General features: G+C 57.2%; 1 protein-coding gene across 1 annotated transcript; it reads right to left on the bottom strand.

The window, feature by feature from the left end:
- Positions 1-6,375: 6,375 nt before the first annotated feature.
- LOC127036530 (immunoglobulin superfamily member 1-like) lies at positions 6,376-14,706 on the bottom strand. The gene is made up of 7 exons (XM_050927554.1): positions 14,647-14,706; positions 14,308-14,583; positions 13,616-13,903; positions 13,048-13,341; positions 10,307-10,588; positions 7,448-7,583; positions 6,376-6,957 (listed from the first exon to the last, which is right to left on the bottom strand). The coding sequence occupies exons 2-6, from the start codon at positions 14,342-14,344 to the stop codon at positions 7,453-7,455; spliced, it is 1,032 nt and encodes a 343-aa protein (XP_050783511.1). The 5' UTR covers positions 14,345-14,583; positions 14,647-14,706; the 3' UTR covers positions 6,376-6,957; positions 7,448-7,452.
- Positions 14,707-15,841: the final 1,135 nt, after the last annotated feature.

Raw genomic sequence — 15,841 nt, 5'->3', positions numbered from 1 at the left:
CACAGATCAGAGCCAGCCCCCTAGAGGTGAAAGGCCCCGTGTCCCATCCCCGGGGCAGCGGGTCCGCACAGCTCATGGCTCTGGGAAATGCTCACAGGAGTCAACACGTGAGGCGAGTTTCCCTCTCGGACCTCAGGATGCTGTGAAAGGGACATGGGGGGAGGGTGCTGTGATGGGTTAGATCACAGAAACCCCCTGGGGGCTGCCAACTAATGTGCCAAGACTACTTCTGTCCCTGCTTTCTTGCCGTGGCAGCTTAGGACTTCAGTGCCTGCCTGGTTTGAACCAGACCCGCTAGCCTGCTGCAAACCCAGACCCAGGTCTGAACCATGTCCCCTAACAGCTGTAGGCTTGACTGAAAGCAGCTAACAGCAGTGTTCCTGTCTGTAACACTCAGGTGCCCAACTCCCAATGGGGTCCAAACCCCAAATAAATCTGTTTTACTCTGTATAAAGCTTATACAAGGTAAACTCATAAACTGTTCGCCCTCTATAACACTGATAGACAGATGCTCAGCTGTTTGCCCCACCCCACCCCAGGTGTTAATACACACTCTGGGTTAATTAATTAGTAAAAAGTGATTTTATTAAACACAGAAAATAGGATTTAAGTGGTTCCAAGAAGTAACAGACAGAACAAGGTGAATTAAACAAAACACACAGTCTAAGCCTAATACAGTAATAAAACTGAATACAGATAAAATCTCACCCTCAGAGATGTTTCAATAAGCTTATTTCACAGACTGGATGCCTTCCTAGTCTGGGCCCAATCCTTTCCCCTGGTACAGTCCTTGTTCCAACTCAGGTGGTAGCTAGGGGATTTCTCATGACTTGCCGCTCCCTTTGTTCGATTCCACTTTCTTATAGATCTTTTGCACAAGGCGGGAATCCTTTGCCCCTCTCTGGGTTCCCACCCTCCTTCTCAATGGAAAAGCACCAGGTTAAAGATGGATTCCAGTTCAGGCGACATGATCATGTGTCACTGTACCCCACTTGCCAGCACACACAGATACAGGAAGACTTACAGGTAAACAGCCATTTACTGTCAATTGTCCTGGTTAATGGGAGCCATCAAGATTCCAAACCACCATTAATGGCCCACACTTTGCATAATTACAATAGGCCGTCAGAGTTATATTTCGTATTTCTAGTTTCAGATACAAGAGTGATACATTCATACAAACAGGATGACCACACTCAGTAGATCATAAGCTTTGTAATGATACCTTACAAGATACCTACTCCAGTTACATTACATTCACACTCATTAACATATTTTTTATAAAATCATATAGAGTGCAATGACACAGGGGGAGCCAACCAGCCCCCCAGAAAGGGGAGAGGACTGTGAAGTTGCACTCCATATGTTTTATGGAAATATGCTAATGAGTGTAAATATAATGTAACTGGAATGTGCTTTATGCAAACGGTTTTTTGTAAGGTATCATTACAAAGCTTATAATCTCCTGAGGAAGTTCATCTTATTTGTATGACTGTATCTTGCTTGTTTCTAAAACCAGGACTATGTAGCATAACTTTGAGGTTCTATCGTAATTATGCAAAGTGTGGGCCATTAATGGTGGTTTAGAATCTTGGCGGCTCCCATTGATTAGAACAATGGGTTGTAGATAGCTCTGTTTACTTGTAAGCCTTCCTGTGTTCCTGTGCCAGACAGATAACGAAGACTCGCAGGACATGTGAACATGTCACCTGATACTGGAATCCATCTTTAACCTGGTGCTTTTCCATTTAGAGGGAGGGCTGGGAACCCAGAGAGAGACAAAGGATTCCTGCCTTGGGCCAAAGCTATATAAGGAGGTGGAACCGAACAAAGGGGGCTGCCAGTCATGAGGAATCCCCTAGTTACCACCGGAGCTGGAACTAACCAGGACTGTACCAGGGGAAAGGATCGGGCCTAGACTAGGAAGGAGTCTAGTCTGTGAAAGAAGCTTATTGGACCATCTCTGAGGGTGAGATTTACCTGTATTCACTTTTTTAATGTATTAAGCTTAGACTTGCGTGTTTTATTTTGCTTGGTAACTTACTTTGTTCTGTTTGTTATTACTTGAAACCACTTAAATCCTCCTTTTTATACTTAACAAAATCACTTTTGTTTACTAATTAACCCAGAGTAAGGGATTAACACCTGGGGGAGCAAACAGCTGTGCATATCTCTCTGTCAGTGTTATAGAGGCCGGACAATTATGAGTTTACCCTGTATAAGATTTATACAGAGTAAAACTGATTTATTTGGGGTTTGGATCCCATTGGGAGCTGGGTATCTGGGTGCTGGAGATAGGTGACCTGCTGAGCAGTTTTTGGTTAAAGTCTGCAGCTTTGGGGGCGTGAATGAGACCTGGGTCTGTGTTTGCAGCTGGCTAGTGTGTCTGGCTCAACAAGGCAGGGGTCTGGAGTCCCACACTGGTAGGAAAAACGGGCTCAGAGGCAAATTCAGCACATCAGGCAACAGTCCCAAGGGGGTCTCTGTGACCAAACCCGTCACAGGGACAAGATCACCGGGACAGAGTGCAAGAGAAACTGCCCCCCCCCCCAGCAGATGCTTTGGCACTGGCTCCCCATTTCCCTCATGACCAGCATCATCTGCCCCTCCCCCCATCAGACACCCCAACAATTCTCCCCCCCAGCTCTGACCTTTTGGGGGGAGCCTGTCAGCCCTCAAACTCCTGTCCCTCATTCCAGCCCCTCTGCCCTCAGCCCACCTCCTGACACCTCCAACCTACTTCCCCCAAACTCCTGGTGCCCCCCATCTGGCTCCCCCCAAACACCCACCATGGGGGGGCCCAGAACAGCCAGCGGCTAAATCATTCTGCGTCCTGTTGTGTTCATGGAGACGCAATAAAGGGCCCAAGGTGCGAACACACCCCAGCCCCTGCCCCACACTGAACAGGGTTAAACATGGGCTGGGGGTGGGGTCCAGAGCCCACAGCCTGCTCAGCCCCACAGCAAACCCCCCACTGATCCCTGGGACTGGCTGTTACAGACCCAGCAGAGCAGGAACCAGGGGAGCTGTGGCAGGTGCCGTGTGAAACGGGTTTGTTGCAACCCTGGCCCTGTTCGCTGGAGCGAGTCTCTAGCTGGAAAATCCCCCCAGGTTTGGGCGTCTCCCTGCTAGCTCTGGAGACGCTATCAACTGTCCTGGGGTGGAGGCGGCGGCAGAGGAGCCGGAGGAGCTGGGCTGGAGCTGGTGTCACCGCGGCTGCTGTTAAAGTCCGACCCTGTTTCCTCCTGGGTTGGGGGTTCTGCTGGGGGAGCGGCGATGGCCTCAGGGTCCCTCTCTCCAGCCGCTCTGCTCAGGACGTCTCCGTGGAGCAGGGTCTGGAAGGCCCAGGGGGACTAGGAGATGGGGGGTGACAGCCACGATGGTGAAGCAACTTGCCAGGGTTCCCTCCCCACTCTGAACTCTGGGGTACAGATGTGGGGACCCACATGAAAACCCCTCTAAGCTTGTATTCTACCAGTTTAGGTTAAAACTTCCCCAAGGCACAAATTCCTTTCTTTGTCCTTGGATGGTATTGCTGCCACCACCAAGTGATTTAAAGAAACATTCAGGGAGGGGCCACTTGGAGCCCTATCCCCCCAAACCCCTTCACTCCCTTTCCTGGAGGGGCTTGAGAATAATATACCAACCAATTGGTTACAAAGTGAGCACTGACCAAATCCCTGGTTTTTAGGACACTGAAAATCAATCTGGTTCTTAAAAAAATAATTTTAATTAAAAAAAAATCACACTTGCAAAATCAGGATGGAAGGTAACTTTACAGAGTAAATAAAAAGATTTAAAACACAGAGGATTCCCCTCTAGGCTCCACTTCAAATTTACAAAAAACAGGAATAAACCTCCCCCTTAGCATCGGGAAAATTCACAAGCTAAAACAAAGGATAATCTAATGCATTTCCTTGCTATTACTTACAATTTCTGGATTGTAAATTTTTAGATGTATTATTTCAGGATCTTTTTAGGAGCCGGTTTACCTGCTTGGTCTCTCTCTTTGTCCCAAGAGGGAACAAACAAACAATCCCCCCCCCCCGCTCAGATTTGAAAGTATCTTCTTTCCCCATTGGTCCTTCTGGCCAGGTGCCAACTAGGTTACTTGAACGGATTAACCCCTTACAGGGAAGAGGATTCTGTACCTCTGGCCAGGAGGGATTTTATGTTACTGCAGACATAAGGGTTGTTACCCTTCCCTTTATATTTATGTCACGAGTCTCTTTCTTTAAGTCCTCCAAAGGGTGATGGGCATCACAGCCCATCCTCGCAATATTTTAGCCACCAACGAGGCCTCATTTCCAACACTCCAATTTTGGGTGATGGATTTCTGCTCCCCCACTTCTCCCATGTCTCAGGCAGGCCCCATCCCGGCCCGTGGGTTCTGTCCAGCGGCCAGTCGGGTTGGACTAATCCCGTCTTTCTGTCTCCCCAACTTTCCCCCAACATTCATTCGTCCAGGTTCTCGTGACGGTGCCTGAACTTCTCACTCACCTTCATTGGCTGAATCCACCATGAGGGAACATTTGGAGGCTTCGTTATCACAGCTTTGCCCTGGGGTGGGGAGATTTGGGGGGCAAGGGAGCAGGAAGCTCTGGGGGTTTGAGAGGCTTGGCTCTGGGCTGGGTGATGAGCCCTGGTGGTCCTTGGGGATTTAACGACCCAGCCACCTGTTGGGAAAGCGCTAGGACCAAATGCACCCTCCCAGTGAGATCCTGGATGCCATGATGGGGCAGCGGGGAGGGGGCACCAGCGCTGTCACCAACGCCCTGGCGCCCAGCTCCACTCAGCCCTGAATGAGGCACTGAGCCAGGGGTTGCAGCTACAGGAAGTCGATGTCTCATCTCTTCCTGTGTTTCTAACACATTGTCTCTAATCTGCTGGCCAAATCTTCTTCAACCAAAGCAAGCAGCAGTCCCTGCAACACCCAGGAAACCTTGGGACCATCAGCCTGACCAGGCATCATGCCACTCACAGCTTGTCTGTGTATTTGTGGGAAAGAAGGGACAGCTCACCTTCAATGTACCTGCAGCCTTGGGGACGGTGCAGTGGGCTGGAAGCCAGGAGACCACAGGGTCTGGTCTTCAATCTTTGACTGACCACTATTTCCATGCAGATTCCCCCCTGCCCTTTTTATATTCTGGGTACAAACCCAGCTGGTGACCCATCTAGGTAAAATTAGTACATGATCATGCAATTAAAGGATGTGTGGCACATGGCCAAGTGGGCAGAGTTAAGATCGTTCAGGAAACCTTAACTGTGGCAATTGCTGATTCTGGAAGATTTGATGTTGCACCTTTCTCTCTCAGCCTGCCAACCTGCCCACGTGCGACATGAGCCGTGGCCCCGAGTGAGGAGCGGGCACAATGGGGGATGCCTGGGTTTGCTGCCTCTTGCGCCATAGCGGAGCGGTGATGATGGGTTTATACTGTAACACCTGGTTCTCAGGGGCTTTTCTCAGTGTGTGAATTAAATAAACCAGGTTCAAAAGAAAATCGGAGAAAGAGAAATTCCATCCTGGGCCCCCAGTGAATCACCAGCCAAGAGAGACCATTGATATTAGCCATCAAAACGACAGAAAAAAACCCCACTGATTTCCACCCCGCCTGTGCGCACTGAATGTCGCGGAACTGCTGTGGCATCCCCTGCTGGCCACTCACTCTGGATCCTGCAGTATTTTAAGATACCCCAGTAGCTTAAACTGCCCCTTTCCTGGTATTTCACCGAAGGCGTCCATCTGGGAGACTGCTTAGCGCTCTCTGGAGGTAGGGGTATGATGCACACAGAGACTTCACCCAGCACCGGGGCTCTACATGGAATCACACGACAAATGCACTGCTCCATACAGAGCCAAGAAACCCTGCTTGCATTTCCCCGCTCCAGCACACCCGTCCTTGAGGGACCATCTGCGCCCGCGGGTAGACGCCTCGGGCCCCTCCACCACTGGTTTATCTCAGTGTCCAGGGTGATTCCATTGCAATGGGTGGACACTTTAGGTCAACTACCCTCTTTTGTTAGCCCTTTGACACCCGCCTCGGGCATTAAAGCCCAGCTCGGATGCCTGGTGTGACAGGGGCGCCAATCTTAGTTGGGGTGGGGGGTCTGTGCAGCGCCTGGCATGATGGGGTCCCCAATCTCGGTCATGGGTGGGGGTGTGTGCAGCACTCTGAGCAACAGGACCCTGAGCTTGGTCATGGGGGTCTGTGCAGCACCCAGCGTGATGGGGAAACTTACATTGTCCCTGTGGTGGCCCTTGCACTAACACTGGGAGTGTGGTAATAACAGGCTGTGAGGGAGGAAGAGGCCGGGGAGACACAAGCTGCCAATCACCAGACACACACACCCCAGGGGTTATCACACTTTCTTTATTGAGGCCCAGTCCCTGGTCCGTATAACCAGGACGGGGCTGTATAAATACAGGAGGTGCCCGGCATTGGTGAAGCCCAGAGCTCACGGCTCCAGAGGGGGGCGATGTGGTACCATCCCACAGCCCTCTCCCGCCGGCGGCTCCCCTGCCCACCTGGGGGGCAGGGCTTGACCAATCACCCCGGGGACTGGGTGGGCTCGCCCAGGGCTCCCCCCACTCCGACTCATCTGCTCTCCCTTTGCCAGGGCGATGGGGGACCTATCCTAGAATCTGGGGTGGCCACAGGCCAGGATGGGGGCAGAGCGGGGAGCTGGTAAAAGGGCTGAGATAGCCCAGGGTGGAGAGGATGTTGGGGGGTAAGATTACAGTATGTGGGAGCGGTAATGGAGGAGGGGGAACAGAGAGGACTGGGTTGGACAGGACGGAGGGGTGGTTGGTAGGCTGGGGCTGGGGGGCTGGAAGGGAGGGGGTGGGATAGACCAGGTGGGAGGGGTGGAGTGGGGGGTGAATCCCAGCAGAGGGGGCTCCATGGACTGTGTGGGGGGGCTACTCCTTCCCTTAGTCGCCTGAAGGCTCGTTACAGCCTGTGAGGGGAGAGAGAACCCCATTAGCTGCACTCCTGAGACCCCCCTCTTCCTGGACAGAGGGGTCTCCCCAGCCCCCGCAGGACAGATGGGGTCTCAGACCCGCTCCTCTCGCCTTGGAGCCCACCCAAACCCCAGCCCTCCCCCTGAGCATGAGGAGATGCAGGAGAGTACCGAACGTCAAACAGACTGGGGGGGCAACTTCACCCCAAATACCCCCCAGGAGCTGGGCTGTAGCCAGAAATCGAGGTGGTGGTGCTGGGGAAGGGGCACAGGTGGTTGTCAGGACTCCTGGATTCTCTCCCTAGCTCTGGGTAGGAAGTGGGTTCCAGTGGTTAGAGCAAAGGGGCTGGGAGCCAGGACTCCTGGGTTCTCTCCCTGGCTCTGGGAGGGGAGTGGAGTCTAGTGGTTAGAGTGGGGGGGAGGGGGCTGGGAGCCAGGAGTCTCCAGCATGGCCTCGTCCCTACCTCCCACCCCAGGAGCAACTCACTGGCCTCAGCTTTGCAGGTGGCTTTCCTCCCAGCAGGCCTGGGCTACAAAGAGCAGCGCCAGCAGCAGGACGGCGGCCCCCAGGCCCAGCCGCAGTGCATTGGTCTGGCTGTAATCGGTGCCCCCAGAATGTGAGTCTGCGGGGCGGGAAGGAGACAATGGAAAAAACACAGGGTTAGAGATCGGCCCTCGCAGCTAACGACCAATGGGGAGAAAATCCACCCACACTGCTCCCGCCCCCACTGAGAGGAGAGAGAACCCAGGAGTCCTGATCCCCAGCCCTGGACTCTAACCGCTACACCCCACACTCCTCCCAAAGCTCGGAACATTCACCCTTCCACCCCCCATCCCTCCCTCCCTCCCTCTGAGTACACACCCCTCCGTCCATCCCCCACCCCGTCCATCCATCCTTCTGCCTATACACCCCTCCGTCCATGCTCCCCATACTCACCCCCCATCCATCCCCCCAACCCTCCCTCCATCCCTCCGTGTACACACTCCTCTGTCCATCCACCCTTCCGCCTATACACCCCTCAGTCCATTCCCCCCATACTCAACCCTCCAGCCATCCCCCCCATACACCCCCAGGTCGAAACGGGTGCTCGGTTCCTCCAGCCCATAGCGGTAGCTGAAGACCCCTCCATCCATCCCCTCCATCCCCATACACCGCCCCATCCTCCGTCCCATCCCTCCATCTCGCCACATACACATCCTTCCATCCATCCCCCCCAAACCCTCTGTCCATCCCTCTGCGTACACATCCCTCCATCCGTCCTTCCCCAACCCTCCATCCATCCATCCCTCTGTGTACACACTTCTCCGTCCATCCCCTGCCCTGTCTACCCATCCCTCCATCCATCCCCCACCCCATCCCTCCGTCCATCCCGCCTCCCTCCGCATACACACCCCTCCATCCATCCCCTGCCCCGTCCCTCCATCAATCCCTCTGCGTACACACCCCTCTGTCCATCCCCTGCACCATCACTCTGTCCATCCCTCCCTCCGCGTACACACCCCTCCGTCCATCCCCTGCCCCGTCCCTCCATCAATCCCTCTGCGTACACACCCCTCTGTCCATCCCCCGCACCATCCCTCTGTCCATCCCTCCCTCCGCATACACATCCCTCTGTCCATCCCCTGCCCCGTCCCTCCATCAATCCCTCTGCATACACACCCCTCTGTCCATCCCCTGCCCCATCCCTCCGTCCATCCCTCCCTCCACATACACACCCCTCCGTCCATCCCCTGCCCCGTCCCTCCATCAATCCCTCTGCGTACACACCCCTCTGTCCATCCCCTGCCCCATCCCTCTGTCCATCCCTCCCTCCGCGTACACATCCCTCTGTCCATCCCCTGCCCCATCCCTCCATCAATCCCTCTGCGTACACACCCCTCTGTCCATCCCCCGCACCATCCCTCTGTCCATCCCTCCCTCCGCATACACATCCCTCTGTCCATCCCCTGCCCCGTCCCTCCATCAATCCCTCTGCGTACACACCCCTCTGTCCATCCCCCGCACCATCCCTGTGTCCATCCCTCCCTCCGCGTACACATCCCTCTGTCCATCCCCTGCCCCGTCCCTCCATCAATCCCTCTGCGTACACACCCCTCTGTCCATCCCCCGCACCATCCCTGTGTCCATCCCTCTGCGTACACACCCCTCCATCCATCCCCTGCCCTGTCCCTCCATCAATCCCTCTGCGTACACACCCCTCCGTCCATCCCCCGCCCCATCCCTCTGTCCATCCCTCCCTCCGCGTACACACCCCTCCATCCATCCCCTGCCCCGTTCCTCCATCAATCCCTCTGCGTACACACCCCTCCGTCCATCCCCTGCCCTGTCCCTCCATCAATCCCTCTGCGTACACACCCCTCCGTCCATCCCCTGCCCTGTCCCTCCATCAATCCCTCCGCGTACACACCCCTCCGTCCATCCCCTGCCCTGTCCATCCAACCCTCCGCGTACACATGCCTCCGTCCATCCCCTGCCCCATCCCTCCATCAATCCCTCTGCGTACACACTCCTCTGTCCATCCCCCGCACCATCCCTCTGTCCATCCTTCCCTCTGCGTACACACGCCTCCGTCCATCCCCTGCCCCGTCCCTCCATCAATCCCTCTGCGTACACACCCCTCTGTCCATCCCCTGCCCCATCCCTCCATCCATCCCTCTGAGTACACACCCCTCCGTCCATCCCCCGCACCATCCCTCTGTCCATCCTTCCCTCCGCGTACACACCCCTCCGTCCATCCCCCACCCTGTCCATCCATCCTTCTGCCTATACACCCCTTCGTTCATCCCGCCATACTCAACCCTCCATCCATCCCCCGCCCCATCCCTTCATCCCGCTGCATACACATCCTTCCATCCATCTCCCTCAACCCTCCCACAATCCATCCCTCTGCATACACACCCCTCCATCCCCATACGCGTCCATCCCCACATCCCCCCTCCATTCATCCCTCCACGCACACACCCCTCCGTCCATCCATCCCTCCGCGTACACACTCCTCCATTCATCCCCACAACCCTCCATCCATCCTTCCCCATACGCACCCCTCCGTCCATCCATCCCCGTACACACCCCTCCATCTATCCCTCCCCACAACCCTCCATCATTCATCCCCATACATATCCCCCAATCCCTCCATCCTCCCATACCCATCCATCCATCCACCCATCCCCACGTACCTTCTCCATCTGTCCATCCGTGCCCAGCCCCATGGCCCCTGGCCAGTTCCCAGGCAGGTCTGTAGCCAGTCCACACCCAGCGCCCGCTTCCCCCCCAGCTTAGCCCAGTGCACACATGGCCAGACTGATTAACCCTTGAACTGCTGGATGCCCCCGGCTGCTCACTCACCTTGGGTCCGCACCTCCGTGTCATTGAGAGCCAGGTCGAAATGGGTGCCCAGTTCCTCCAGCCCATAGCGGCAGCTGAAGACCTCGCCGGGGCCCAGGGCCTGCTCCTCCGGGAGATCAAAGCCAGCCAGCCCGTTGTCCTCATTGGCTGCGATCCAGGCCAGGGGTTCGGGATCCCCATCTCGGTACAGGAAGAACCAGCCGCCCGGGGCATCAGGGATGGAGCAATTCACCCGGAGCTTCCCACCCACGTCCACGAACCGCTCCCGGGTGCTGGGAACGTCTGGGAGAGCCAAGAGCCCCCATGAGACACTGTTCCGGCCCCGCATGGCCCCAGCTGTACCTGTGCCAGGGCAGGGTCATCGGCCTGCAGGGGGCGCTTCCACCCCACGGACCCCATGGCACCACCCCACAATGCACTGGGGTGCATTAGCCAGCAGCCCTCGCCCCTGCAGAGCTTCCACAGTGCACTGGGGTTGCATTAGCCACCAGCCCTACACACACCTCTATCCATCCCCCACATCCTTCCATCCCTCCCCCATCCTCCATCCCTTCCTCCCTCAATCTCCCCATCCCTCCCCATCCACACCCCTCCACCCGTATAGACAACCACCCACCGCTCCATCCCTCCATGAACCCTCCAGCCAGCCATCCCTCCATGCTTCCACCCCACATACAGCTGTCCATCCGTCCAGCCGCCCCCATACACCGCCAGCCAGCCACTGCCACAGACATCCAGCCGCTCCCATATCCCCTGTGACATGGAGCCAGAAAGGGCTAAGCACCTAGCAGGCTACGTGACCCAAATCCAGCCTTGAGGGACATATTAGAGCGTATGTCAATGGGGATTGGAGCCATTCCACGTCAGACACACTAGAGCTTTGAATCGTGGACTCGGCAGAGCAGTAGAAGATAGCAAGTGTATTTGTCTATGTTTTCCCGGAGCAGCAGTTCTCAGCCTGTGCCCGTGGGCCCCTCGCAGCCCAGTCAGCACACAGCTGTGGCCCATGTGACGGGCCATACAGGTAGGACTGCATGCAGCCCATAGCACCATAGGCACCGGGGCTGGAACCTACCAGCCAACCCCCCTGTCTGCTCCCCACCACCAGCACCCCAGCACCTCCAGCCTGCTGGCGGGCCCCACAGATCAGCGCCTCCCCCTCCCTCCTCGTGCCTCCCGTGATCAGCTGTTTCACCGCGTGCAAGAGGATCTGGGGAGAGAAGCGAGGACACAGCGCGCTCGGGAGAGGGGGTAGAACTGGGCAGGAAGAGGTGGGGTGGAGGTGGAGAGGGGGCAGGACGAGGCAGGGGTGGGGCCTTGTGGAAAGGGGTGGAGTGGGGGCCGGGCTTGTGGCAGAGTTGAGGGTTGAAGACCCCTCGGCACTTTGGAAAGTAGGTGCCTGTGCACGTAACACATTGCAGGCCACCGTGGTCAATAGGTCGAGAACCATGGACCTATATCTTGTCAGAGGTTAACCATGTAACCGGACAGTTCCTGTTGATTCAAAGAGCAAATGGGAATATGAACATTTAGATGGAATTTGGGTGTAACAATGTCCTTGTCTAGATTTCTCTTCCAAAGTTGTGGTAGACAGTCTAGGAACTGCCTCAGGGATAATGACCTTATACTGCTGAATGCACCTAGTGACCTGTGTCTACATAGAAAACAGGTGATTCTCCTTAGGTGCTTCACCAAGGACTGTGGGCTGCTAAGAGGCTGCCAGAGAGCTAGGAAGGGACTTGTGGGCCCTGATCCTGTCATCTCAGATCTGCTTGAGCTTCACCAGGGGAAGTTTGAGGTCTCCAGCTCCAGTCTGGGGCACTCAGGCCTTGGACTGAACCAACAGACTGATTCTGAAAGAACGGTTTGCGACTCTAAAGCCCCGTCTCTGCTATGAAACTGACCTAAGAACTGTATTCGTGTCTGTGGGTAACGATCTTTTAACCTGTACTCTCTGTCTCTCTCTTTTCTTTTTTAATCAGTTGGAGTTTCGCTAATAGGAATGGGCTGTGAGCGTGTATCTGGGTAAGATCTGAGATATGCAGTGACCTGGGTCTGATGTGTCCGATCCTTTGGGATCAGTAGAACTTTTTATATGAGGAACAAGGTTTTCAGTCATCCTCATCATATGTGAGCAGGAGCCCAGGGCTGGGTGGCTTTAAGGGAGCTGTGTTTGGCACCTGGGTAACCAGGAAGGTGCTGGAGAAGCTCTGGGTGAATCAAAGTATTTGAATTCCCACCACCTTCGGGGGATTGTCTTCTACCGCATTCTTTGCAGGCTGCCCTGATTGAGCAATCTCAGTGTGCCCTCCACAGGAACCTGGTCACAACCCCTCCATCCATCCCCCCACACCCTCCCTCTCCCTCCATCCCCCATCTATCCATCCCCCCACATCCTCCCTCTATCCCCCATCCATCCCCCAATCCCCTCACACCCTCTATCCCCTTATTCCCCAATCCCCCCACACTCTCCTTCCATCCTCCATCCATCCATCTCCCCACACCCTTCCTCTATCCCCCATCCATCCATCCATCCATCCACCCATCCCACCACACCCTCCTTCTGTTTCCCCAGCCATCCTGTAGACACTCACATCTATACAAAATGAGCTAAGAAAATGGTACCCTAGAGGGGAAAGGCCCCTTGTCCCATTCCCCACGCCCCTGAGCCAGCCAGTCCCTGCCCTGGGGCCGGATGGGACCTGGCGCCCCCTAGAGGGGAGAGGCCCCATTCCCCCCACCTCTAACTCTGAGCTCTAGAGGGTTGCTGGCATTGGACCAGATGAAGGGCTCGTTGGTGGTGTGATAGTAGCAGGTGTATCTCCCCATGCTGGCGGCGCTGGCATTGCCCAGGTGGAACTCGGCCGTGGGGGGGTCTCCGCGAGGCGCCCGCTCAGTCCAGAACTCCCGCGCCCGGTACAGCACAAAGCTCATCCCTGCATACGGAGCCCAGCACCGGATCGTCCAGGTCTGGCCAGCCAAAACCTCCGGGCCAGGGCTGACGGCGATGGACGGCTTGGGGTAGCGATCTGGGCCTGGCACAGGGGAAGCAGAGTGTTGGGGTGGGCTATTGGGTACCCCAATCTGGGTGGGGGCTAATGGGGAGAGCCCGGTATTGTCCCACCTGACTTGGACCCATGGGCCCATCTACCCTGGTATCCCGTCTCCGCCCTTCCCCCAGGATCTGATCCATGGGCCCATCTACCCCAGCATCCCATGCCCTCCTGACCCCCGGATCCGATCTCCAGTCCCATCTTCCCTGGTATCCTGCCCCCTCCCTGCCCCTGAGACCAGACCCTCAGGACTCACCACTGGTGATGTTGGCAGGGTCGCTGAGCGGGGACTCCACCCGCCCCCCAGCCACATCCCGGTTCCAGTAGCCACAGCGGTACTGCTCGCCAGGGCCCATGCTGGGCAGCAGAAATGTCACCTCCAAGCCCTGCGCCGGGGCCTGCTCCTCAGCCACAGGGTCCGGTGTGCCGTCCCGGTGCAGGGTGAACCAGCCTTCCCCAAGCGGCCCTGGGGCGGAGCAGCGCAGCCGGATCCCGCCCTCAGCACCTGCGGCCCGGTCCCAGACGAGGGACGGCTTCGGCAGGGCTGGAGACATAGAGCGGGGGGGGGGAGTGAGGCCTCTGGGTGACCCCCAAAACCCCCTTCCCTTCGCCCCCCACCCCACCCCACCCGAGCCCCCATACACAGCCCCTCTTCTGGCCCTACCCCTCACAGCCTATGCCTTACCCTGCCCTCTCCTCTAGAGCTCCTCCCCTACCTTCCCCCACCCCACCGAGGGGTCTCCATGGGCCCCGGGGTCACCCCCTTCTTGATGGCCTGTACAGTCCTCATCTGCTCTGACAGAAATAGAACCCAGGAGTCCTGGCTCCCAGCCCCCAACCACTAGACTCCACTCCTCTCCTACAGTGGGGAGAGAACCCAGGAGTCCTGGCCCCCAGCCCCCCTGCTGTAGCCCCCTTCCCAGCAGTGGGGCAGGCAGCGACACTCACCGACAGTCAGGAGCAGGACTGGCAGAGTCACAGCCATGGTGGGCAGCCGCGCGGCCAGCGATGGGGAAGTGGCAGAGCTGGGACGGAGGCACCAGGATTAACCCAGCTCTAGGAAATGAGCCACCAGCCACAATGGAAAAACCTCCACTTCCGATTCTGAGGGGGGCCCAAACGCTGCGGGGGGGGGGGGGGGACTGCACCTCTGCTACATGTATTACAGTAGCACCAACCAACCTCGGGGGCCCTGTCGCACCAGGTGCTGCACAGATACCCTACCTACCCACCCACCCACACGGAGCTCAGGGCCCCGTCGCGCCAGGTGCTGCACAGATACCTCACCTACCCACCCACCCACACGGAGCTCAGGACCCCGTCGCGCCAGGTGCTGCACAGACCACCCCCCAGACACCCCTCCTCCCCCCACACACACTGAGCTCAGGGCTCCGTCGCACCAGGTGCTGCACAGATAAGCACCCCTGGACTGAGATGGGGGGTCCCATGGCACTGGGTGCCACACAGACCCTGCGTCCCAACTGAGATCAGGCTCTGTCATGCTGGGCGCTGCATGGACACAAAGTGAAGGACACTCCCTAGCGCTCACAGGTGAATAGACAAAGAAATGACTGTTCTCCCCATTTCACAGAGGGGGAAACTGAGGCACAGAGTGATTCAGTGATTTGCCCAGGACCACATGGGAGGGGGGGAGGAGGAGGGTTGAGCCAGGAATATGACCCAGGTATCCTGAGTCGCATTGCTGTGGCTTACCAAGATCAGCCTTAGGCTACCTTGCACTAGCCCTGTCACCCAGCCAGCTCTGGGAGGGGAGTGGGGTCTAGTGGTTAGAGCAGGGGGGCTGGGAGCCAAGACTCCTGGGTTCTCTCCCTGGCTCTGGGAGGGGAGTGGGATCTAATGGTTAGAGCAGGGGGGGCTGGGAGCCAGGACTCCTGGGTTCTCTCCCCGGCTCTGGGAGGGGAGGGGAGTCTAGTGGTTAGAGTGGTAGAGGGGCCATCTCCACCCCAGAGCCAGGAAGGGAACCCAGGAGTCCTGTGCCCACTTCTGAAGTGCTGGGGACTGAGGCTGCTGGGCAGGGAGAGGGAGCCTGGCCACCCCAGCCAGTCGGGGCCGTGTGCTGGCTGCTCCCCCCGGCACTGGCTCTGAAAGTCCCTGGTGACTCAGAGGAAGCAGCTGGGTGATGGGGGGGATGGTCCCTCTGGGGAGGGGGCAATGGGGCCGCTGCCAGGGGCACTCAGCAGCCTCTGCTGGGGCCTGGGTGTCTCCAGGACCCTCTGCGCCCCCCCAAACTTCTGCCCTCCATTCCCACTGGGGTGTGGGGGGGTCAGGACTGCCTCAGCTCCCCCCGCCCCCAAATCCGAGTCTGGAGTGCGGATGGCCCCAGGAGCTGTTATTGGGGTTCAGGTTACGGTGGGGGGAGAACCCAGGAGTCCTGGCTCCCCTCCCGGAGCCGGGCGGGTGGTTACGGGGGGGCCTGGGAGCCAGGACTCCTGGGTTCTCTGCTGGAGCCGGGCGGGTGGTT

This window comes from Gopherus flavomarginatus, chromosome 18 (assembly GCF_025201925.1).
Source record: "Gopherus flavomarginatus isolate rGopFla2 chromosome 18, rGopFla2.mat.asm, whole genome shotgun sequence".
Lineage (NCBI taxonomy): Eukaryota > Metazoa > Chordata > Testudines > Testudinidae > Gopherus > Gopherus flavomarginatus.
Note: the sequence above shows the minus strand (reverse complement) of the source record. Positions and strands in the feature narration are given on the sequence as shown.

Coding starts and splice junctions, on each gene's coding strand:
- LOC127036530 (XM_050927554.1), bottom strand. CDS start 14,344: ATGGCTGTGACTCTGCCAGTCCTGCTCCTGACTGTCG. Junction 13,904..14,307: donor AGTCCTGCTCCTGACTGTCG/GTGAGTGTCGCT, acceptor CTATGTCTCCAG/CCCTGCCGAAGCCGTCCCTC. Junction 7,584..10,306: donor CACGGAGGTGCGGACCCAAG/GTGAGTGAGCAG, acceptor CCCGCCCCGCAG/ACTCACATTCTGGGGGCACC.